The sequence below is a fragment of the Mixophyes fleayi genome, chromosome 1 (assembly GCF_038048845.1).
Source record: "Mixophyes fleayi isolate aMixFle1 chromosome 1, aMixFle1.hap1, whole genome shotgun sequence".
Classification (NCBI taxonomy): Eukaryota; Metazoa; Chordata; class Amphibia; order Anura; family Limnodynastidae; genus Mixophyes; species Mixophyes fleayi.
The window spans coordinates 212,096,130-212,122,911 of NC_134402.1; the positions used below are offsets into that span (position 1 = coordinate 212,096,130).

The 26,782-nt window shown below is 40.8% G+C and overlaps 1 protein-coding gene across 1 annotated transcript in view; it reads left to right on the top strand.

Annotated features, from left to right (window-relative positions):
• Window positions 1–26,782, top strand: part of LOC142149471 (receptor-type tyrosine-protein phosphatase S-like) — a 418,525-nt gene that overhangs the window by 152,038 nt on the left and 239,705 nt on the right. Inside the window, 5 exon segments of the mRNA XM_075204866.1 lie at window positions 10,823–10,956; window positions 16,293–16,437; window positions 22,015–22,320; window positions 23,103–23,296; window positions 23,834–23,860. Coding sequence (XP_075060967.1) covers window positions 10,823–10,956; window positions 16,293–16,437; window positions 22,015–22,320; window positions 23,103–23,296; window positions 23,834–23,860 — 806 coding nt within the window.

Genomic DNA, 26,782 nt, shown 5'->3' on the forward strand with positions numbered 1-26,782 from the left:
TGAAGGGTCAACCAAATACTCTCCTCTCCCGTAGAGCAGCTGTCACGATGCAGAAACTTCAACAGCGGTATTATGATAAAGCGGATAAAGCTGATTCTGTATTAACTAGAAAGCTCCGGAAAAAAATAGCCTTGCAACATATTGATAAAATTCAACAGTCTCCTTCTGGAGATGTAACTTATGACCCAATGGGGATAATTAGAGAATTTAGGGACTTCTACTCCTCTCTTTATAATCTTGAAGCTCCCCCCACCCTGTCTGATTACCTTTTATCTACATCCATCCCTAATATTACTACCATGCAACAATCTTTCTTGAATGAAGATATTACTCTACGGGAGGTATTGGCGGCAGTCAAGTCTCTGAAATCCTCCTCAGCTCCTAGCCCGGATGGCCTAACTCCCCAGTACTATAAAAAGTTTGCTGAGGTCCTTGGTCCCCATTTGACAAAATTTTTCAACGTGGTGCTTGGGGGGGCTCCCTTCGACTCCACTACCACCAGGGCTAACATAATTGTAATTCCTAAACCGGGAAAAGACCACTCTCTCTGCGCTAGTTACAGGCCCATCTCGTTATTAAATGTTGACCTGATAATATTTGCAAAAATCCTGGCCTCTAGGTTGAATCCACTTCTCCCAGCCCTCGTCCATCCTGACCAGGTGGGCTTTATTCCAGGGCGCCAAGCCCCTGATTATACTATAAGGATTATTGACTTAATTCACACAATAAACAATGATAATCTTCCCTCTCTTGTCATGGCGCTCGACGCCGAAAAGGCGTTCGATCGCATCTCCTGGTCATTTATGGAGGCTTTGCTCCAAGCAATGGGATTCACAGACAAATTTCTGACAGGTATTCTAGCCCTTTACCGGTCTCCGTCAGCTACTGTTTCCGCTAATGGTCTGACCTCGATGCCCTTTCTGATCACTAACGGCACTCGTCAGGGATGCCCCCTCCACACTGATATTTGCTCTCGTCATTGAGCCATTGGCCACTAGAATTCGAAACAATTAAGAGATATCTGGCATATAGGTGGGCCCCTCTACCCATAAGATTGCACTGTACGTGGACGATGTCCTGCTCACTATTTCTAACCCCAAAACGTCGGTTCCCCCCCTCCTAGATGAATTAGAACTCTATGGCTATTTCCCGGGCTACAAGATTAATCCAGATAAGACGGAGGTTCTAGATTTTAATATATCAGTTACAGACAAGCTATTATTCGAACGCTCCTTCCCTTTTCAATGGGGTCGCCACAAAATTAAATATTTGGGTGTTTTTATCACAAAGCACTATCGACATCTTTTGCAAGCCAATTTTCCTCACCTACTCGACCAAGTTAAAACAGACCTTACATAGTGGTCACAGCTTTACATCTCCTGGCTTGGACGCATTAATGCCGTCAAAATGAATATCCTCCCCAGGCTGCTCTACTTCTTTCAGACTCTTCCCATCCGCATCCCGCCATATGTTTTTAAATTTCTGCAATTCCATGTCTCCAGATTTGTCTGGTTGTGCAGACGACCCCGGGTCCGACTTAAGGTTCTTCAGAGGTCCCCGCAGGGGGGATGCCTGGGGATTCCTGATTTTCGAAGATATTACCTTTCCGCCCAACTCGCTCAGTGTGTCCTGTGGTCTGGTCCGACGGAAGCTAGAGTATGGTCTAAAATTGAGGCAGAGGGTCTGGGATCTTTATCTTCTCTCCTATGGGTCCCAAGGCCTCGTCGCCCTAAACGATTGTTATCTCACCCAATAGTTTCTCACACATTATCCATCTGGGACTCAACATCCCAAAAATTTGCCTGGTCTCCCCATCCCTCTCCAGTTGTTCCGCTATTCAACTCTCCGGAATTTCCTCACGGACTGCATCATAGCTCATTCCAGCCATGGTACTCACGGGGAGTCATTTACCTCAATCATTTATCCACCTCCGTAACTTTTCCTCAGTTTTCTGAAATTCGCAGATCCACATTTCCTCAAAGCACTTTTATCAATTTTTGCAACTTCGCCATTTCCATAGTGTTGCTAAAGATCGCCTGCTAGCCCGACCTCTCTCCACCGTTGAAGCCCTCTGTCTACGCCAATCTTCAACCAAAGGTCTGATATCAACGCTTTACCACAAACTTGCTTCCTCTTCTTCTTCTCTTAGACCCCCCAACTAACCTGGGAACGGGACCTTGGTGAAGAGCTACTGGAAGAGGAATGGTCTGAAATTTACGAGAACGCCGCCTCTAGTTCCATCTGCGTAAGAATTAAAGAGAATGTTTGTTTATAAGGTGCTATATCGATGGTACTATGTGCCGTCGCGTCTTTGCAAAATCCATCCTGATTCATCTGATCGGTGCTGGCGAGGGTGCTCCCATGAAGGCACATTTCTCCACATATGGTGGTCGTGCCCAAAATTGACAGGCTTCTGGATCCAGATAAGAGGCCTGATTAATTCAATTCTCCAGGTGGATATTCCCCTGGAGCCAAAAAATTTTCTTTTTCCTATGGGGGCTCCCACGACATCCTGACACCAGAATAAATTGATCAGGCATATTGTTTCGGCAGCTACCTGCCAAATAGCGGCAGACTGGCGCTCGCAATCCCCTCCTTCCATGCAGTCCATAATCAGAATTTGGCAGATCGAACGGATGGAATACATGACCAGTATTATCCGGAATTCCTCTAGAGCCTTCTCCAAGGTTTGGGACCCATGGTTATCCTTCTTCCAGGTGTGCCCACCCTTTACTTAACCCAGCTTTAAAACCTTATACCCCTCTTGGATCTTTTTCCACCTAACAATGGATCTAGTCACTTCTTCCCTTCTCTCCTCTTATCTCTCATTTCTCTCTCCTTTCCTCTTCTATGTATTCTCTTTCTCTCTTCCTCTCTCCATTAAAACCTTAGGTCACCTGTTATTACTAAAATTGTTAGGTTGATTGACTTAGTGTCTTCACATGTTATATGCTGGTTGTTGATATTGTTACTTCCTGTCTACTTTTGTTATCAGTATGCACTTTGTCATTTGTTCTATGCTGTTATCATGACCTTACAAAAATAAAACTTTTTTTTTAAAAAAAGAAAAATTACTCGCCAATACTTTAAACGTCTAGAAAGTAAGAAGCGATGGTAAGACTCGCATTTAACATGGAGAAAATGGGGCATTTTAGTATACAGTCTGCAGTACTGAAAATAAGGAACACATCTTTGAACTATGGAATTACCACTGGAGACAGGTCTGTGTATCTTAAACAACCACAGTAGATGGTCTACCGGCATGTTTGAGGCCATGGCGTTCCTGATGTCCTTCCTTTTTCTGAGTGCCATATTCATGTGCCATGAAACGACATGGTGAAGTTGAGCAGTTTAATAATAACACTAAATCAGAGGGAGATATGGATTTTACTAATGTGGTTCTTTTGAGTCTACGTTCCCCCCCCTCCCATTTAAACTTTATTACAGAATGCTTGGAGAGCCGCCAGCGTGGAGGTAGGAATTCGGACCGGTAGATTCTGGAATATCAATGGTCTTTTGTTACTGTAGTATATTGTACTTCAAATTGTTTGGAAATTACCCTTTCCTGACTGCTGAACAACAACAATTGCTTCTCTGGGATTAATGCAGATATCTGTTTTCCCATCATTGTGTTAACAGAAACCTGAATGCTCCAGAGGTAGGGCCTTTAACATATAGGTGGTAGCACTCCTTGATGATGAAATGGAGTGTGCATGTTTGTCAAAAAAGTTAATTTTTTTTTTTTAGTCAAACAATAAAAGGCATATGAAATATGAAGTATGAAGATTACAGTGTGTACATGAAAGGACATTAACAATGAAGTCAAATTCAGAGAAAACGTCCTCAGAAAACTTGGGACATAAATTGACCATATTTTCATTATTTTTGCTTTTCTTTAAGTATAACAGACATTAATGCAAAAAATAGAATGGGGGGGGGGGGTGAAGGAAAATTATAAGGGAAAGGGAAGGGAAGACCACAGAGGTTAATGCAAGAGTGTGATCGGAAAGAAGGTGGTATGTAAATGTTAGAGGGTCAAAGGGTGGGAGGAGAGGCTACTTGAAAGGAAGTGAGCGGGGGTATTACAGATATAGCCAGGGAGCCCAGACTTGGTGGAACTTGTCTTCCTTATCTTGCAGGTGGGAGGTAATTTTCTCCATATTGGCAATAAACCAGACATAGGACTTAAGAGAAGAGACGCGGGGAGATTCTGTACTTTTCCATGACCTAGCTATCAGACACCTGGCAGCCGCTAAGACATGTGAAGCTGGTTTTGCTGAATGGGGGTCCAGGTCTGGTATAGGGTAACAAAGGAGGAATGACCATGGATCCTTCCTAACAGGGCATTGGAGACGGGAGGAGAGGAGACAAGAAACCCTATCCCAGAAGGAGGAGATGACCGGGCACGACCACCAGATATGAAATAAAGTTCCTCTATGGCCAAAATCCCTCCAGCAAGTAGGGGAGGCAGACGGATACATCCGTGCAAGCCTATCGGGTGTAAGATACCATTGATAGTAGAGCTTGTATGCATTCTCTTTAATTAGCGTAGATATAGAGCTTGAGACCACACTTAATCTGATGGTCTCCCAGCAATCCTCCGGGGGAGGGCCAAGGTCCCTCTCCCACTCCCTCTCGTGGATATTCCTGATTGTCAGCATATTTTCCAGGAGTAGGTTGTACAGGGATGAAATCATGCCCTACCGCAGCAGGGAAGAAAGGCAGAGGGTTTCAAATGGGGAGGTGATATAAGGTGTGTCGCCTCGCAGGAGAGAGTGGAGGAAGTGCCTAACCTGTAGGTATTGATAGAGAGGCAAGTGGAAATCAGGGGATTTAGAGCAGAGAACATCATAGGGTATGAGCTTCCCCCGGTCCAGAAGGTCTCCAACAAAACGGATACCTGCTGTGGTCCATGCCTTAGAAAAGGATTGGAGCATACCTGGAGGAAAAGCGGGGTTGTGCCACAGGGGCATGATGGACATAGGGGTTGAGGACACAGAGAGGTGACGTTTACAGATCTCCCAGGTCCGAGCAGCGAATAGTAATGTAGGGAGGCATTTAATCAAGGCCATCCTGCAGACGGGTGGTAATCCCCATATACCCGACAGATCTGGCAAAGAGAGATAAACAACTTTGATATCTGGGAGGCTGGAGGACCATAAGAGGACACCACTGAGCTAAATTGAGTTGCCCAATAGTAGGCTTTGAGGTCGGGGAAGCCTCTACCACCACACTTTGTAGGTTTTTTAAAGTAGTGCCAGTCGAACTCTGGACCTGACCCACCAGACAAATTTTGTCAAGTGTCATTGCATAGAATATAATTCGGAGAGAGGTATCTTTATAGGGACTGCTTGGAATAGATAAAGGAGTTGGGGGAGGATTGTCATTTTCACTGCGATGATCCTGCCCAGCCATGAGATAATGAAGGACCGCCAGGAAAAAATATCGGAGCTAAGCTTGAGGAAAAGACCTCGATAATTCTCCTGGTATAGAGACTCGTAGGTGTTAGGAACTCCAGCAGCCAATACCACAAAACCCAGAGTCTATTCCGAAAGTCCGGTGTTCACTGTTGCCCCTAGTGGTGGGGACAGACTTGGCTGCAGACTAACGGAGGGTCGTGAGATGGGTACTGGCTGCGGAGAACCCATGAATGAGGAGTAATGGCAGACAGCGAATCCAGTAAACTAGCCGAGGTCAGAGGTTACTTGCAAGCAGGAGTAGTCGTAAACACGCCAAAGGTCGGGGTCACAGGCATGGTAGCGAGATCCAATTTACAGGCTGAGAGGTCAAGGGTCACTGGCAATCAGGCAGAGTCAAAGTCCAGGCAGGGGTCATACACAAGAAATCAATCCACAGGTTGTCACCAACACGATACAGGAGCAGGCTAGCTGACAGGCAAACTGAACGCTATAACCAGCAGGGAGGCTAAGCCCTCCCTGCCTTATATACTGACATGGTGACAAGCAGGCTCAGACTTCCTAAAGTTGTTAAATTAGCCCGCAGGCTATACTTAGGCTATACTTAGCGCATGCGCCCGGCTGCAGCACTTGCCAGGGCGCAGCGCTTAACACACTCGGCGTCCGGCCGTTGTCTTGGCAACAGTCGGGCCGAGTAACCGTAATTGACGCCCTGGTCGTCATGGCGATGGCCAGGGACGTCAATACAAGAAGAAGGAGAGTTGCGGCGGTGCCCGTGGCCGCCGGGGCTCCTGACAGTAGGAGGTGGTGATGTAGATTCCCTAGTACTTTTAGTTTTTTCTTTTGCCAGTGAAAGTGAGAGGTGAGTGTATGGCAATCCCGGGAGGGAAGGCTAAGGAGCAGGGCCTCAGATTTTGTTATATCAATTCTATATCCAGATAAGTTGCCATATTTAGTCAAAAGGTTGAATAAGTTGGGCAGGGAGATTAGCGGTTGCTGAAGAGTAAGAAGCACATCATCGGCAATGATAGAGAGCTTACTCTCCAGTGCCCCCGTCTTCACACCTTTTTTATATCTGGGGAGGCTCGGATAGTGTCTGTCAGGAGTTCAATGACCAGGGCGAAAATGAGAGGAGAGAGGGGACATCCCTGACGTGTGGCGTTAGTGATTGAAATAAGGTCTGAAGGAGAGCCATTGACCATAACTTTGGTGGAGGGATGGGAGTATAAGGCCTGTATACCGAACAGAAAATCTCCAGACAGGCCAAAGGACCGTAGGGTATGGGCCATAAACTGCCAGGAGATCTTGTCGAAGGCCTTTTCAGCATCTAGGGATAAAATAATTGAGGGAGTTTTCCTAGTGTTAAGTATATGGATAAGGTCAGTGATTCTCCTTGTATTATCCCTGGCCTGCCTACCAGGGACAAAGCCTACCCGGTCATAGTGGACAAGGGCAGGGAGTACGGAGTTCAGCCGGTTTGCGAGAATCTTGGCATAGAGTTTTATGTCATTCAGCAGGGATATCGAGCGATAACTAGCACTATGGGGGTCTTTACTTTCTTTGTAAATCAGGGAGATCCGAGCCTCCAAGGATTCTTTGGGCCAAGATGCATCTTTCAGAATGGAATTAAAGAGGTTGGAAAGACGAGGGGCCAGGAGAGCTGCAAACCTCTTATAGTAGGCCGCCGAAAAGCCGTCGAGTCCAGGTGCCTTGCTAGCTTTTTGAGCTTTTACATATTTGCTTTTTAAGGGCAGAGAGAGATGGAGAAGAGGTGGATTTCCAATTAAGGGCTATAAGGGATTTGGCGGCTGTTAGGATGTGTGCAGTCAGTTTTTTAAAAAATTTATCAAGGTCTGGGGAGAGTAACAAAGGAGAAAGATCCAAGGGTCCTTTGCCATGGGAACCTCAAATAGAGTATTGATAAAGCCATGGATCGCGTCCCAGATGGGAGCAATAATTGGGCAAGTCCAAAATATGTGTAGCATTGATCCCCTGTGGCCACAACCCCGCCAACAGTCAGGTGACGAGGAGGGGAACATTGTATGAGGTCGGGTGGGGGTATAATACCAACGATAATACATTTTATAGGATGCTCCTTCTAGTCTGGTCGATATGGAGCTTTTGACTATGCCCAGTCTCATGTCCTCCCAGGCCTCCTCATCTGGGGGGGGGGGGCAAGATCCCTTTCCCAGTCAACTTCATGTGAGAGCTGAGGGTGATGTCAAGAAAGATATTATAAAGTTGTGATATCATACCCTTAGCCATGGGATGGTGTTTGCAAAGGTTCTCGAATGGAGTAAGGGGACATAGTAAATATTTGGGTGGCAGGGATTGTAAGAAGTGGGTGATTTGAAAGCACTCAAAGGGGTTAAGCGTTCGGGCTGGGGAGCGAGACTGGAGCTCTGCTAGTGGAAGCCATTGGCCTTGTTTCGAGAAGTCTGATGGGAATTTAAGGCCAACCTGATTCCAACGGTGGTATCTCACCCTAGAGAGGCCAGGAGGAAATATAGGATTAAACCAAATGTGAATCAGGAAGGAAAGGGCGGATGTGAGTTTTAGTTTAAAGGAGTAAGAATCCCAAACCCTAATGTCAAATTTAATGGTAGGAAGTAATTTGGAAGGAGAGGGGCAGTGTATAGGGCATAGACCCCATAGTGGAGTGGAATCAGGGAGGGCGATATATACCGCCTCTAGGTCAAGCCACGATGTGGAACCCGAGAGGGCATATGATGCAACAATTTGGGAAAAGTGGGAAGCCAGATAATATAGCTTGCTGTCGAGTAGACCCCCTACCGCCACTAGAAATGGGCTTTTTCAAAACACTGACCGAGACCCTTGGGCCTGTGATTCCAAGTAAAACGAGTCAGAGCTTTCTTGATATTAGATAGGAGGGTAGCGGGGACAGAGATACAGCCATTTGGGTATGATATTCATTTTGACTGCTATGATCCTGCCCAGCTACGAGATAATAAGGCGTTTCCTGGAAGCCAAATCAGATTGTGTTTTGGAAAAGAGGTGTGGGAAGTTTTCCTGATAGAGGAGATCGTAGCGGGATTTGAGATAGACTCCCAGATATTTTATTTTCCTAGTCTGCCATATAAATTTGAATGAGGATTGTAACACCTCGGCCTCCTGAGGGGAGACATGGACTAACATGGCCTCTGGTTTCGTATAATTTATTTTATAGCTAGATATAACACTGTAGGTCTGGAGAACATTATAGAGGTTGGGGAGGGAGATCGCCGGCTGAGAAAACAAAAGGACATCATCCACAAAAAGTGAAACTTTAGAGTTGATGTCCCCCACCTGCACGCCACAAATGTTAGGGTTAGATCGGATTTCAGAGGCCAATGGCTCAATCACCAGAGCGAAAATAAGGGGAGAGAGAGGGCAACCTTGCCTTGTACCATTTTGATTGGATATCGAATTCGAAGGTGTACCGTTGATCAAAACTTTAGCCGAGGGTGAGGAGTACAGTGCCAGGACGCCAGTGAGAAAGTAACCAGCGAAGCCGAAGGCCTCAAGAACCGCTCTCATAAAACCCCTGGAGATTCTATGAAATGCTTTTTCAGCATCCAGAGAGAGGATTATAGTAGGAGATTGCAATATGGATAACATCAATGGCTCTTCTGGTCTGGTGCCCCGGGATAAACCCCACCTGATCGTAATGGATCAATGATGGAAGAAATGCATTCAGGCGGTTTGCCAGAATTTTAGCATATATCTTTAAGTCCAGGTTAAGGAGGGAGATAGGTCTGTAGCTGGCGCAATGAAGTGGGTCCTGCACTACTTCCAGAGATGAAATAGTGTTGTAGGAAGTCTCTTTACACATTCCTTTCTTTGTATGTGAAGGAGCACATTCAACTACTGTGTTTTACTATTCTAATGTGATGAACGTTGTAGGACAATCCAGAGAGCTGAATCTTGATTAATAAATTAGTGTCATTGACTGTTTTTCCTTTATGCTCTTACACTTTGTTCTCCTAGAGAAGGCTAAGCCTCATTCTCCTCAAACCAACTTAGCTTGCTTGAGCAGACAGAACGATTGCAGGATAGAACAAACATGAGTAAACACCTAAAAAGGAAAAGTGGAGGTATTGCCCATAGCAACCAATCTAGCTATCATTTATTTAGTACAGTGGTGGGCAGCAGGAGGCTCCAAGCCTTCTCTTGCAGCCCACCAGTAAATTTACCCACTAATCTGCTTATTCACTACACAGAGAAATAAACGAAGGGATGTTCTTTCTACACAGGATTGGGTTGGTTTCCTTCTCTCCGTCACTAACAGACTGCTACTGACCACTCCTACTGGTGTCATCTTGCCACCATACACTTAACAACTGTGAATGCTAACTGCGCAACATTTGTAGGAGAATTTCGCTGCCACCACTGGGCTCCTTCACGGCACCTAGAACCACTTAGTTTTGGAGTCGTTGGTATAGTTGATGCAGTTCCTTTTTGTTCTGGGTTGGCTGGTACCTCCTGACCGCTTACTATGGATAAGAACTGCTGGCTAGCATGCAGAGCGTTGACACAGACGCTGGGTTTAACATAGGACAGGCGGGGGAATGGATTAGAGTGTAAGTTCTTGTCTGTTGGCTGCAGGATACAGCAGGTAATAGGCATCAGGCAGTATCTTCAAGCTTTGATGTTTATTGCTCTGACAAGAACCTTTACACACTAGTTAGAGGTACTAGTTATCATCCAGAAGTACAGATTGCATACTACAGTTAAAATACAAAAAGCAGCTTTATGTACTGTTTCTGACACACTTGTTGGCAGGGGGTAGCCCAGTCCCCTAATCCTAGCTAGCATTACAAACTCTGAGATATTGCATCTAATGTTTTAGCATTAGTATGTAATATATTCTCTAAACTTGAATTTAACATAATTTAAATTTAGCAAACTGATATCTGTGATTTCCTAAATTACTAGCTGTTCCTTTATGCATGTAGTTTACCTATCTTTTTAACAAGACATGATAAAAAGGTAACAACTCCCTGCTGTGTATTCAGGCTAAAAAAATGTGTGGGTCACTTACATGAAAAGACTTAGTTAGCATGGGATTTTCCTTTTTGCTTTATTACAAAAACAAATTTTCTCCAATGTATGTCTACTACATCAGAAATCAATAGATGTTCAATATAAAAGTTAGTACATTTTCAATGATATGCATTCGCACACTGTTCCACTAATTGAAATACATTTATACAATTAGTTATTTATAAGTGATCGAATTTAGCTATTCATGCAATTTATAGTTGCTTGTGGTCATAATATATGTAATATATTTTATACCTAATTATTTCATTATTGCAGCTTTTAAAATTGAATGATAAGATTGAGCAACTTATTTTAACAATGTGTTTTTTTCTGTTTGATTCCTTAATATGACATTTGTAAAGTCCCTGGTCAGCCAATGAATTTCAGAGCTGAAGCCAAGTCCGAAACAACTATTAGCCTCACCTGGAGCCCTCCACGTCAGGACAGTATTGTGAAGTATGAGGTTTGTTACAAAGAAGGAGAGCGTGGGAATGAGGTAAGAATAGAATTCACAAAACAAGAACACTCAATTCCCTTGCATCCCTCCCTTCATATTCTGCACATAGAGAAAATTCTTTCTTAAAGGGTGACAAAATATTTTTTATTGATTTATTATGTAGAGCTTTCTGCAAGTGTAAAGGTAATAAAAACATGTAAAAGGGAAACAAAAGGCAGTACGGAATACAATTTAAATAATTGTGTTGTATTGAAAAACTTTACAGTTTACATTATAGCTTATTTGTACACTGAAATTTAAAGTTGATATTTGTGTGCTACATGAAAAAACAGTCAGTATTTAACTTATGTGCAAAACAGATTACCAATTTGCACACCTTGCATTGTAACATGGTTTTGTCCAGGAGACTTAAATAAGAAGTTTCTTAAGTTAAGATCCTTAATGAATCAGGCCCCTACAGTGGAAATTATTTTAGGTATATAAGTGTTCACTCACTTGTGATTGTATCTTGGGGAGTGCACTGAGAAAAGGCCTTGTGCCCTTAAAAGTCTGCTATCAATTCTTCTCTGCTACAGTAAACAGTATTATTTTGCAATATAGTATTATTATTATTCTCATTTATTTGTTAGGTGCCACAAGGTTTCCGCAGCGCCGCACATAGTACAAACAGTAGACTATACAGGGTATAACAGTACAGAACAATAAACAAAAAGTACCAATACTTCAGAAACTCCAGGCAGGCAGATGCAATAGACACGGAGCAGAAGAACGGGTGAGGAGACAGGAGGGAAGAGGGCCCTGCTCATGCGAGCTTACATCCTAAGGGAGTGTTAGACAGACCAGGCACAAGAGGAGCCAGTTAAGGGAATGGGAGAGAGGGGAGAATGAGCGGAGGAGATGGGGGTTAAGTGGATGGTTGGTAGGCTTTGAGAAAGAGGTGAGTTTTGAGTGCACGTTTGAAGGAGCACAGAGTAGGAGAGAGGCGGATGGAGCGAGGGAGGTCGTTCCAGTGAAGGGGGGCTGCACGGGAAAAGTCCTGGATTCTGGAATGGGAAGAGGTGATCAGAGTGGAGGAGAGGCGGCGGTCATTGGCCGAGCGCAGGGAGCAGGTGGGAGTGTGAATGGAGAGGAGGTTAGAGATATAAGGGGCAGTAGAATGTGAGAGAGCCTTGTAAGTGGTGGTGAGGAGTTTGAAAAGAATTCTGTAGGGGAAGGGGAGACAGTGTAGGGCAAGGCAGAGGAGGAGCGGCGTGAGAGGAAGATGAGTCTTGCGGCCGCATTGAGTATAGAGCAGAGGGGGGAGAGACTGGAGTGGGGGAGGCCGGTGAGGAGGAGGTTGCAGTAATCCAGGCGGGAGATGATGAGTGCGTGTATGATGGTTTTGGTGGCCTCCTGAGAGAGAAAGGGACGGATGCGGGCGATGTTGCGTAGTTGGATGCGACAGGCTTGGGCAAGAGAATGAATGTGGGGGCCAAAAGAGAGAGAGGAGTCAGGGGTGACACCCAAGCAGCGGAGTTGGGTGACAGAGGAGATGGTAGTGTTGTTAACGACAATGGAGAGGTCATGGTGGGATGGGAGACTGGGAGGAGGAAAGACAATGAGTTCAGTTTTGGAAATGTTGATTTTGAGAAAGCGCTCCGACATCCAGGAGGAGATGGCGGAGAGGCAGTCAGATACCTGAGCGAGGAGGGAGGAGGAAAGATCAGATGAAGAGATGTAAAGTTGAATGTCATCAGCATAAAGGTGATACTGAAGGCCAAAGTAGGAGATGAGAGCACCAAGGGAGGAAGTATAGAGCGAAAAGAGTAGAGGGCCGAGAACGGAGCCCTGTGGGACTCCTACAGCGAGAGGGTAGGGGAAGGAGGAAGAACCAGACATGGATACAGAGAAGGAGCGGTGAGCCAGGTATGAGGTGAACTAGGCGTGGACAGAGCCAGAGAGGCCGAGAGAGAGAAGAGTTTGCAGCAGGAGGGGGTGGTCCACGGTGTCAAAGAGTGCGGAGAGGTCCAGGAGGATGAGTAGGGAGATATGACCCTTGGATTTGGCCGATAGACGATCATTAGTAACCTTGGCCAGGGCAGTTTCGGTAGAGTGGAGGGGGCGGTAGCCGTATTGGAGAGGGTCAAGGAGGGAGTTGTGTGGTCGAGATTGGGTTTCTTGAGGATAGGAGAGATGAGAGCATGTTTAAATGAGGAGGGTACTACATCAGAGGAGAGTGATAGGTTGAAAAGGTGTGCGAGGTAAGAGCAGGCATTGGGAGAAAGAGAGCGAAGGAGGTGAGTGGGGATGGGATCGAGAGGGCAGGTAGAGGGTGGAGAGGAAAGAATGAGAGAGCGAACTTCTTCACCTGTTGTAGGGCAGAAGGAGCACCAGAGTTGGGTGTTGGTGGGAGGTGAAGCGAAGAGGGAGGCGGAGGAAGGGAAGGATGAGATGTTCAGTCTGATGGCCTCAATTTTGGAAGAGAAAAAGGTGGCAAAGTCAGAAGTGGACAGGGAAGACGGGACAGAAGGGGGTGGGGGGGAGAGTAGGGAGCTGAAGGTGGCAAAGAGGCGGCGGGGATTGGAGGACTGAGAAGAAATGAGGGACTTAAAGAAGGATTGTTTGGCGAGGGAGAGGGCGGAGCAGAAAGAGGAGAGGATGAATTTAAAGTGAAGGAAGTCAGCCAGGGAACGAGATTTCCTCCAGAGGCGTTCAGCAGTGCGAGAGCACTTTTGGAGGAAGCGGGTGAGTTTTGAGTGCCAGGGCTGGGGGAATAATGTGGCGTCTGCTGACAGTAGAGGCCGGGGCGACAGTGTCCAGGGCAGTAGTGAGGGAGAGATTGTAGAGGGAGGACGCCTGGTCAGGACAGACCAGGGAGGGAGGGGGTGATAGGAGAGTTTCAAGAGAGGAGGAGAAGGAGGTAGGGTCAATAGCGTCAAGGTTGCGCCTGGTGAGGGTGGCTTTGGGCGAGGCAGGAGCAGGGGAGGAGGACAGAGTGAAGGAGAGGAGATGGTGGTCAGAGAGTGGGAAGGGAGAGATGGAGAAGTCGGAGAAATCACAGAGATGAGAGAAGACAAGGTCAAGGGAGTGACCGAGACAGTGGGTGGGGGAAGAGTTCCACTGAATGAGGCCTAGGGAGGAGGAGAGAGCGAGAAGTTTGATGGTGACGGGGTCAGAACAGTTGTCAATAAGAATATTAAAGTCACCAAGTATGATGGAGGAAAGGTCAGAGGAAAGGTAGTGGGGGAGCCATAAAGCGAAGTTGTCAAGGAAAAGGGAGGAGGGGCCTGGGGGACGGTAGATGGTAGATGACGGAGACACGGAGGTGGATGGGGGGGAAGAGCCGGATGGAGTGTACTTCAAAGGAAGAGAAGGAGAGGGAAGGTAAAGTGGGAATGACTCGGAAAGTGCAGTTAGGGGAAAGGAGGAGGCCCACTCCACCTCCTGGACGCTCATCCGGTCTGGTGGAGTGGGTGAAGGAGAGGCCCCCAAAGGAGAGGGCGGCAGGTAAGGCAGTGACAGAAGAAGTAAGCCAGGTTTTAGTGATGGCAAGAAGATTTAGAGAGTTGGAGATGAAGAAGTCATGGATAGTATAATTCTTTGAATTGCAATTCCATTGTATGTTGCCTTTTTGTTTTGTTTTTTCATTTTTGTTAACTTTCTCTTGGTTTGGAACACCCTCTGATCTATCTGGTTCATGGTTCAGCACCATTTGACTTTTTATCAAATATGTGAGCAGTATTGTAAGGTGTGCATCAGATTATATATTTTTTTCTTACGACAAGGTAACCATCACTGGGTTTAGATGTAAATGGTGTATGTGCCATTTTCAACAACTTTTCTGGGACTATGGATGGAAAAAAAATACTAATTGTGGCAATGTGCAAAATGTTCAAACAAACATACTTGATGGCTTATGAAGGTTTATGCTTGCAATATCAGCCAAGTAGGTTTTGTGTGTTACAAGGAAAAAACAGTCATTTTTGTACATAGAACCCCTCGACTGGTCTTCTTCCGACACTATTATTGCTATGGTATATAAAATCTTTGCTGCTGTTCTTTTGCCTCCACATATAGTTGGAATTGCTAGGAAATTGCTAGGAAACACTCCTGAGGTGTAAGAAAGCATCAGCCACAATGGTGAATGTGGAGGGGAAATGTTAGCACCAGTGTTACATGGCTTCAGAACCATCAGCACAAAAAGTATGATTGGATACCTCTATAAAACATACAAAGCCTATTTTGTCACAAGCAATGTAGTAAATTGAGCACATGACATAGTGTTTGTTTTAGATTGACGTTCCCTGTTATTCTAGTATTCTGTACAACTATGGTAGCTTATATGCTGTTTCTTTTTGCACCATGCTGTTAACAGTATTTCTTTGTATAACTGTCTTAATAACGTGTATAACTATTTTCTTCATGGCGCATGTTGCAAGTTGCAACTAAGTAGTGTTGAGTGAACCTTGAGCTGGTCTGTGGGACTATTCCCAACTCACTGAAACCCTGCTGATTTAGAAAAATGCAACAGTCACAGTTGCTTTCCACAGCAGTTTTATTAAATAGTGGGACAAAGATTTCCCCCTCCCATCACAAATAGCAAAGAATACCTGTGCTGTGACAGGACTGGCTATTCCTTAACCAACTTTTGCAACCCCTTCCCCAAATTCCCACCCCTGTTTCTCTAAAGTCGTTCCTTTCGGACTAACATCTTTCATGTTCCTTTTGTATAATAGTATCTATTCCTGGCTTGTGAAGTATAGTATAAATAGACAGAATTCAAACTAGTCAATTGAAATAAGTTTTCCAGAATAAACCTAAAAGTAGAATTCAGTAGTGGTCAGCCTTAAAATGAAACATAGATTTATTCTCCGCATTGCAGATGTATTCTGCAATACATTTGGATTGAGTGGCCTGTGGAGTTATGATTTCACATTTTGGCAAAACTGTGATTGGTCACATCTGCTATGCTGTTAATCTACTGACCTGATTAGGTGTCTGTGGCCAATCAGCACAATTCAGTTTAGAGGCAGCACAGAGGTCTTGGCCAATTGGAACCCAGCAGATTTAAAACAATTGCATGATAAACCCCTTTTTTCCCAAGACTACTTCTTTGCAGCGTATAAAGAAGGAGAGTCCGGGTATTACTGGATAGTGTAATACTAACAAGCCATTCTTGCAATTTATTTACTCCACAGCTGTACATCTCCATAGTGGCAAGCAAACAAGAATAATTTGACAAATGTCTAGATATAGATTAATGTTTCATTTCAATCCAATTTATAGAGAATAGCTAAAATGTGCAATCTTCTAAACTTTTATTCCTCCTTCACGTTTGGTGTCAAGTAAGCTTTAACGCAGAGTAATATTATGTTGATAATCTATTTATCTAACAGATCAGAAAAACCTTTGATCCAGCAACATCATATTTAGTAGAAGGCTTAAAACCCAATACAGAATATATATTTCGCCTTGCTGCTCGTTCTTTGCAAGGCCAAGGCGCTTGGACTACAGATGTTAAAGAACGAACCATGCAGTCTAGTAAGTGTCATTCTTTTTTTTCTTCATCATCATATAAAATGAAGAAGACTTTTTGTGGGTAGGGATAGTGCAGATGCGATGTTCTGTAGAAAATAACCTTTAACACACTAGGGTATTGAACTGATATCATTAGTACTTACACATTAGCATATACATGTTGTTTTGTTTTATTTACATTACATTTACTTGTAATGAAAGTTGCGTAGAGTGTTATAGCATGTGTTTTGTTTGTTTTTTGGGTTGTTTTTTTTTTTTTAAGTTTTTAGTTTTTATTTTAATGATCTGCATGCAGACATTCAGCTTGTGCCACTAGAATTCTTTCTCACAAGTACAACTGTTAAAGGTTATTTGACTGCATAATCATTTAAACTCATGCAAAACATATTTTTCTGTTTATTTTATAAACGTATCTGGATATTCCAGTGCTAATTGGGCATCATGTAGACATTGCACTTTATAGTTCTAGGTTTCGTTCATATGTGCTATGAAATAAAGCCCTTTACAGTGTATTACAGAGACAGGAGAGCTGTATGGAATCTCAGTCCTGCAGAACTGTCAAATTGTGTGTTCTCTTTTGACAAAACATCCTCCATGTTCCATCTCTATAATAGTAGTTACACCTAACTAGTGAACTATAGTAGAGCTAGGCACAATTCAGAGTAGTCAGCAATGGAAATAAGTTTGCCAGAATACATAAACCTAAGAGTTCCAATAGTGATGAGTCTTAAAATGGAATAATGGAATAAAGATTTCCTTGCTTTGCAGTGTATGCATCCAATTCTGTCTTGGAGCAGGTAGTTGATCTTTATATTGAATTAAACATTTCAATCTGCCTTGAGCTACGTTCAGAGAGTGTTTATATGTGTGTGCGTATATATATATATATATATATATATATATATATATATGTATGTGTGTGTGTGTGTGTGTATATATATGTATATATATATGTATATATATATATATATATATATATATATATATATATATATATATATATATATATATATATACGCACATATAGATATATATTTACACATGCATACACACACATATATATATATATATATATATATATATATATATATATATTATACACACACAAAACTTACATAGCTATACAAATACCTACATATATACACATAAGATTAATATGTATATATTAATATATATATATATATATATATATATATATATACATACATAGAGATATATATATATATATATATATATATATATATATATATATATATATATATATACATAGAGATATATATGTGTATATTTGCATATGTGTGTGTATATATATATATATATATATATATATATATATATATATATATATATATATATATATATATATATATATATGAGAGAGAGAGAAAGAAAGAAACAGAAGGACAAGGCGCACAATAGTGTAGTATATAAGTAACACAGTGATGAAATACTGTGTGAATGAATATATCAGGAAATGGTGTGATGTATCAATACAATCAGACACCAATTAACCCCATAGAGAAATGATTAATTGAACCAGAAAGGATAGGTACACCAAAAAAATGTGTTTATATATATATCTACTGAACTGCACGTTATGTAGTCCTTTTACCATTGTTACTATTTTAGTTCTAAAAGTAGGACTTTCACATATTCATCTAGCCAGTTAACAATAGTCCACTTTAGTTAGCATAAAATGGGTTGTTTGTTTAAAACTAATACTTACAATTAAGAGTCATTTGCAGGATGTGGTTCAGTTGTATAAGGTTGTTGTGTGTTTCTATTTTTAGGAATATGATAACATCTTAGGGCAAGTATTTGCATTGTCACATCGTTTCCATATTCCTGCATTATCTTTATATTGATTTTTTGAGTGTACATGAATGCAGAGAATAAAATAATTTATTTTTTAAACATCATAAATTGAACCTGTTTGATTAAACAGAATATCAGTTATTTTTGTTGACTCGAATACTTGATGGGGAATGCCAAGGTAGTTGGGATCTTTTTTAGAGGTTAAGAACTCTTATTATTCCCCTTGTTGTTATAGCATATATGGATCCGAGCTCAGATTTTTAAATTCCATGCTGTGCAAATTTTTTACCTTTTTAAGAGTTTGTAGATATGGGAATTTGTTACAAATTTTCATTTTCTAGCTGAACCATTTTTGCAATGTCAACACACAATAGAAATCATGTAGATTTCACTATTCTACCGTGGGTATACAGTTAATCTTTGGTTCTGTACTAAAACAATCTTATATCCATTGATTCACTGCCCCTTTTTGTGCTTTTACACACATATTACACTAAAGCTATTGTTGGAATCTGAGAGTTTATATCTTTATATTCTGTACATACTATGTACAATGTAGTTATTACATTTTAATTATAATTGCCATTTAATTTGGTTTCCATTGATAATAAATGGATCTTGAGGGCAATAAGCAATTTCCTGAATATGGCCCTCTTTATGTTACCTAAGTTTGAGTGCCAAAACAGAACATTGTTTTAGCCTATTCATCAAAGTAGTGTTTCATTGGATTAGGTTGGTCTTCTCACTCAGTGACCAGCATCATAACTGAATCAGTTTGTATGGCCATGTTCTCTAAAATTGTGTATTGTATTGAAACATTTCTTCCTTCCAGTGCAAGTTAACACCCTGCTAATTGGGTTGCTACTTTATTGGAAATAAATACAACCGTGATTACTGCAATACATTATAATTCCTGGCTCAAAGTGTAATATTTGCCAGTTTGATGCCAGCTATATGCCATTTTTTTCTGCATTAATGGTAATGGTATTCCGAGTGTGTAAATATTCTGTGATAATTTTAGTTTAATGGATTGGAATCTTGCTGTTACCATGGGGATAGGTTTCCCTTAATGGCAGTAAACCTGACCTTTTCACAGATCTTTGCCTTTTATATGAGTTGTTTTTCACTGCATGAGTGGCTGTGACAGCTGGTCTATGTGCGTTGTCTTCTTTTCATCTCAAAAAAAAAAAATCACCCAGATTGTTATTTTAGTATCAAAAAATAGAACAATTACTGTAATCCAAGGATTATCTCATATATTTTTTTTATATGCAATATTTTTTATTTATTTATTGGGGGATATATCTCTATTAACATTTTTTACATATTTGAAATTTAGATCATAATACATCAACCATATATTAATACATTCTTGTAAAACAAAATGTAATTTTAGAGAATTGGTAAACTTGGGCAATAATTACACAGATGGCCGTAAAATATTAACATGTCTCTGAGTTCTATCCAAACTAAACTTCAGGTCCCTGGAACTGATATTGACTCACAAAAAAGCACTTAAGACATTGCGGTCCATTTGTAAAATTATTGTGTATATCATAAAGATATTTTCAATTTTAAATAATTATAATAAATTAGTTTCAAGCTTTCCAAGGTATCATGGGTTTAAAAATCCTTTTTGGATGACGGACGGATCCTGTGCCTTGCCTCGTGACATCTCTTGACTGGAAAATGCTGGTGTAGCTTGGTATAGACCCATGTGTTTTCCCATTTAGTTTTATTTGTTCTCTCATCATCTTTGACCATATGTATTTGACAACCAATATGTGTTGTGAGGGAACACTCACTGCACAGTCCATTGTGTCTAAGCTGTCTACCATCTTCTTTATACATTGGTGCTTTGCTTTACATGCATGTCATTTATATGGTATCCCTATCGCACTTTCCCTTACATGCACTTGCTTCTTGTGCACTCTGTGCTTTCAGGAAACTCCTTATCTCTGTGCCTCACTTCAAATATGTTTACTAGGTCATATGCCCTAGTAGCGTCAAAGTGTTAAGTCAAATCCATTAAACTAAAGGTAAAGTATATTTATTTATTTATGAAAAAGCCATATTTTAACACTTTAAGTACCAGGAGCATAACATCAACTGTCAACAGACTGATTTGCTGATGCCATATTTCATCAGAAAGACACATAATGCCAAATTAAATTGTTCTCCTAAAAAAACACCACAGCCCATGGTACTTCAAGAGTTAAATGCACAGTAAGGCTCTTTCTTGGAGCATGGACAACAACCAGCTTGCTGAAAAGCAGACCAGGTGAGTAAAGAGTTAAGGTCCACAGTCCCAAATACAGTCCATCCTGTCAGGCCATCTGAAAGCTCAGGAATTATTTGGTGGATTTTTCAAGTTCTCCTGTGTATGTTACTGACATTGTAAATACTGGTTTGCATGAATTTTTAAACTCCAAACAAAATGTCTGTTTAACTTCTGGTTAATATACTTACCTAATAATCAGAATGTCATGTGCTACTGATCTAGGCCATGCTGCAAGGAATAGTGAGGTCAGACAACTTTCAGTGGATTGGCTTAAGAGTGTTAGACTTACCCATGTTCGTAAATGGAACCTACAGTTTTGGTTTAAGGGGCAAAAATAGTAATTTTGTATGTGACATTCATTAATGTGTTAATTTTTTTCACTACTTGGAGTTTTATTAAAAATCAGAATGAAAGGATAAAAGTTCTCTGAGTAGCATATCAGAGAATATAACCTCCATCTGATTCAACATATTTTAAAAGGAAAAAGCATGCTTAATTGATTTATTAATTGATTGAAACAACCACAGAAGATGTTCTGATCTCTTCCTTGCTGTCAAATATTGCCAGAAAGTCTAATTTAAATATTCATGATATGAAGGTAGGTGATCGAATGGAGCCTAAATAGAAACACTGGTGTTTGGTTATTTATTTTTACTTGAAATTCTTCTTCATGTTCATTTTTTTCTTATTTTATCATTCCTACCTGAAGTTCTATTGTAACTGATAGTGGTTTAGCACTAGTTTAATACATTCTCCAGTCATGCTTGTAAACATGAGTTCTTTTAAATAATTGAAACTGTAAGTAAGTTTCTCTACGAATTACATTTACTTGGAAAGTGCTTTAAGATGAGGCTGCACAATAAACAAAAATATTAGTGCTGAATTAGTTATATTTTTTTATCTGAATTGTTATTGGGCATTAAGGCCTTGTATTGTCATCTGCTAATGATCTTGAAAAAGACTAAAGATTTTATGGCAATCCGCTCATAGAAAGGAAAAAGCGTAATTTTGCTTTGGCATCCAAATGTGAAGAGGACAGATCTAATTACATTTTATTAAACTGTTTACACAGTACTCCTCATGCAAGTTGCCGTATTATATACTTTCATGCACAGATTACACATTCATATAACTTGCATCTAGAAATAATTGAAATCACATGTTGGAAATTCATTATCTTACAGCAACATTGCTGACTGTAAATGAAAGAATAGCTTACAACCAATTGCATTTCCAATGACATTTAATTTAGCTCAATAGACAATTTACTAGATGCCCAGAACATTTCCTAGATACAGTGCCCTTATGTTCCATTTTGACCCTTTTAGTTATACATCTATGTTTTTTGGGTTTGTTTTTTGGGATTTTTTTGTTTATCTTTTGTTTTTGGGTTTTTTAGGTTTTTTTTTTCCTTTTTTTTATCTTTCCCATCTTTTGTTTCTCTACTTGTCCTATCCCTCCTGCCCTTAACTGTCCTCTCATAGAACCGTCTGCCCCCCCTCAAGAAGTAAAGTGTGTCAGCACAAAGTCCACCGCAATACTGGTAAGTTGGCAGCCACCCCCCACAGAGAGCCATAATGGCATTCTTGCTGGATACAGCGTACTCTATGGTGCTTTGAACTCTGAGGACCCAAAGCCAAAGGAATTGAAGGACATTCCACCCCAGACCACCGAGATCCTTTTAGAAGCGCTGGAAAAGTGGACTGAGTATCGTATTACTGTTGTGGCACATACTGCAGTGGGACCTGGCCCTGAGAGCTCGCCCGTTGTTATACGCACTGATGAAGATGGTAATTTTTTGTTTTAAATATTTATTATTAATAACATCTAATATTTAAAACCGTTACAAAAGTTCTTGAAAGGTACATCAGTTACATAATATATATATGTATGTAAATATATATATATATATATATATATATATATATATATATATATATATATATATACAAGATGTACAACACTCTCTCGCAGTGTTTTTACAGTAAGAAGTTAACTGTGCATCAATCTGGTTGTATAAAGGTATTGTTGTTCAACATTTCAAGCAGTAGGGAAGGGGGGGTATAGGACAGTGTAGAAGACGAACTGGTGTAATATAGGATTCTAGGAGGGAGGGTGAAGAGGGCTAGAGGGGGATGTGGGGAAGAGTGGGGAATTGATGCGTCGAGTAGGAAGAAATAGTCTTAACTGGTGGTCCTCTTCCAGGACTGGTTCTTGTTAGAATTGGAGCAAAGGTTGGTTGTGGTAAAAAGCCCATGGGGAATACGCTCTTATTTTTAATACCTTTGTTAGTTATAGTTGTAGTTAAATCAATTCATAATTAGACAATTTATTAACCTATAATAAATCTAACCTAGTGAGTTCCTAAAGAACTTTACCTCTTTAGTGTATGATTTGTGGCAAATCAACCTGCCTTATTTATAAAGTTTTCATAGTTTGAGAAGCTAGATACACAGGTTCTGTAGCTGACATGACCTAGATATTTTATTTCATCTCGGAGAGTTATGAAGACTCTTTAAAAAAAAATAAAAGAATGATAGTAAAGTATTCTGTTGTTTTTTTTTCTCCTCAGTGCCCAGTGCTCCACCCAGAAAAGTTGAGGTGGAAGTACTGAACGCTTCCGCCATTAAAGTGTTCTGGCGTTCTCCTGTCCAAAACCGCCAACATGGCCAAATTCGTGGCTATCAAGTTCACTTTGTTAAAATGGAAAATGGAGAGGCAAAAGGGCTGCCCCTTATAAGAGATGTTATGCTGGCTGATGCTCAGGTGAGAAATGTGAGAAAAATAGTAGGGGATTATTGCATAAGTAAGACAAAATGGATCAGAATTATTGTTTTTTTTATGTGATGGGCAAAGTGTGCTGGAAGATTGGAACCTGTAGTATAGACTAGTACTACATTAGCAAATTATGTGATTTGGAAATACCTACAAGTTTAAATTGACTTGATTAGCTTAGATTAGATTTACATGCAGTTATCATTACTGCATCCACATAATAATATTCTGTCCAGTTTATTGCAAATTTTTTCCATGGCCTCAATTGTGGATTGATGGTCTGTGACTGCATTTGGTAAACGACCCTACAACTACCTTGTGTAACAGGACTAGCGTGCAAATACTTCAGACTTTAGGTGACACGATAGAATGTTCTATGTATGTCACCACTACAGGTTAGGCATTATGTTCCGTACTTTGTCTTGTTATCCACTGCTGTTGGTCATCATTTCTGACCTCTTCTGAACACTTTTCAACTCTTGCAATTCATATCATTGTTTCTTCCTTTGTTTGCCTCCCCTTGCTCAGTGGGAAATGGATGATACAGCTGAATATGTAAGTAATATCAGCTTTTTGTTGCTTCACCACTGTGCTTACTATAATTGATGTTGATGCATGTTTGTATTATGATAGCTGTTGTTTACATTTACTTAATGTAGGATTTTTTATGTGTATTAAGCATAACTATTTTAACCTTATTGGTCTTATTGCTGATAGAACCATATATAAGATAGCAAAAGAACATTGTTTTGGGAACTCCAAATTCACTCCTGATCTGCTCAAAAAACTTTAGGACACCACCACTATATAATTGTCCTAAAGTAGCCACCCCATGCGTTAGCCAAAGGGATCCCCCTTCCACAGGCAACATTTCTATAACTATAATCCTGCAGATAGGGGCAGCTTCAGGCAGGTGTGAATTTTAGATTTTAACAAATTGAATTTTCATCTGCACAAATTCAGACATATCGTGGGCGACCCATATGTCTAAATATTTTAACCAATGTGTCCATTTTAATAGCAGCCAATTAACCTACTAGTATGTTTTTGGAGTATGGGAGTAAACCGAAGCAAACCCCGGGGAGAACATTCAAACGCCACACAGATAAGGCCATGGTCAGGAATCAAACTCGTGACCCCAGTGCTGTGAGGCAGAAGTGCTAACCACTAAGCCACATTGCTGCCATCATGCTACCTTGTAAACGAAAAATAAAACTAAATGGTTTAGATGTGTATGAAAATCTGAAATAATCTTTAATTTGTTTCAGTCACAAGTTTCTTATTACCAATAATGTTATAATCACCAGAAAAATAAAATGTACAATTTGCCGATATGATGGTCTCTCCGAGGGCTTGAACACACATTAGAGCAGAAGTGGGCTGTGCATGCATTACTCTTTTGCTAAGCTGGCTGGAGCAAAGGTCATTAATTCATGTAAGGTGGTACTTCGCCTGAATAAATTCTGAAAATAACTGTGCTTTTTACTGGGCCTATGTACTTCTATAGAAATCTCAGGAATAATCTAGTTTTAGCAATTCCCTGATATAGGAGAGACAGACTGAAGGTCTATTTATAGTTATAAGTAATGAAGTATAGGGAGAAACACTAGCACACAAGCAGCAACTGGGGGGGGGGGGGGAGGGAGAGGCATTGTGAATTAAATAGAAGGATATTTCTAAGTGCATTTATGTTGTGATCTTTAAATATGTTGTATTACTATAGGCGAAAGATGATTCACATTAAGAATACATGCTGCTTTGTTGAGTTTTACTAGGTTATCTTTCTCTTTCTGTAATAGTTATAAAATGTATTCCCAGATCATAGCATAAGAGCGCTTACACTTATCCTTGTTGCCTTCTATTTTTATTTATGTTAAAGGGATATCTCATACTGAGTCAGGGAAGCTCAAAAATATACAGACATGCCAGGCAGCCTTAAGTACTTATTATTTTTATTATGGATTAAATGTATATTTTTGTTACTACAGTGCGTACTGTGTAGATTAGGTATTGAAATTTGTGGATTATACATATTTCAATTTACTAAGCGGAGTATTGTATTTTTCAGCATAACATCACTGGATACTGCAGTTTTTTATTTTGCATCATAGATGATTGACATTGGAGCTAGCACAATTGCATGTAACTGCCCTATCCCATCTATGGACTATGTCCGCTTTTATAAACACTCTGTAATTTGATATTTACATCCTGCGTTTTAAGTTTCAATCTCCATGTTGATCGCTGGTTACAAAATTGATTCACAGTATTTTGTATCACCTTTGTTAAAGCATTCCTTGAATGGTACTTTAATGTATGGGTAACATGTAAATGAGAGATATGCTGGTGTAATAATGATTTTGATGCCTGATGCAGTTTTAGTGTTCTGCGCTTGCAGCCAGCATAGTTAAACACCTCTGCATGCCAAGCATACTTCAGTGACAATGTGCGAAAGATTCTTGTCGGTCTGTACTATATGATTGTAAATAGCTAAAACAAGCAAGGAAGAAGGAAATACATTTGGGAAGCATCCTCTGTATTAGTACACACACACACAAACACAGCGCACCGCTGTATTCGGTGGTTTAGAGTAGGAACCGCAACAAACTTATATTGAGTTTGAAAAAGGGTAGTCTTTAAAAGTGAGAAGTGTCACTGTAAAACATGTAATTTCAGCAAGAATGGTAATGTTCCTGAACCCAACATCATAATATTTTGATCTGCTGCCTTCCCCTTTATTTCAGTTCACTCTTACTTTGTGTATAGTTCCAAGAGACTAACAAATATGTAACCCATAGTTGCCTACTCTCCCGGAATGTCTGGAAGACTCCGAATTTATGGGAGCTCTCCCGGACTCACAGAAGAGTAGGCTAATCTCCCGGTTCCTAAAGACCAAAGTAGTAAAGTGGTGGGGGCGTGGAATGGGATGTGAATCCTTCGTCATTGTGGCCCTGCCCCCACTGCAATTGGTCAAAAACTGTGATTGATGTTTAGGAGCAGGGCCAAATAGCGCGATCCGCCAGCCCCTTCCCCCCCAAGTTTGCCAAGTAAGATGTAAACTCTTACTTCAAGAAACCCATTACAGATTATACTTTACAAAAGCTGCACTTCACAAGCCTCTGCTATTTACAATGCTGATACATTTGCAGCATATGTCCCTTTATTTCAAGGAAACTGTATTAGTACTGTAACACAGGACAACTCACGATTTAGGGCTTCTCTCTGTTTAACACAGCCCCTTAGTGAAGTCTATTGCCGGATGTGAGGAATCAAAAGAACCCTTATCAACCAGAAACACTGTACCTCGTTTTTCACACAGATAGGAGATGAGTTACTATACTTTGTATCCCTGGTCCCCTCATCGCAGACTTCATTATGATAGAAAATATGTTGTACATAATGTCCAGTCAAAAGGGACAAATGTATTTCATATATTAAGTTATGTTCTAAATATGCCTGCAATTTGAACAGCGATAG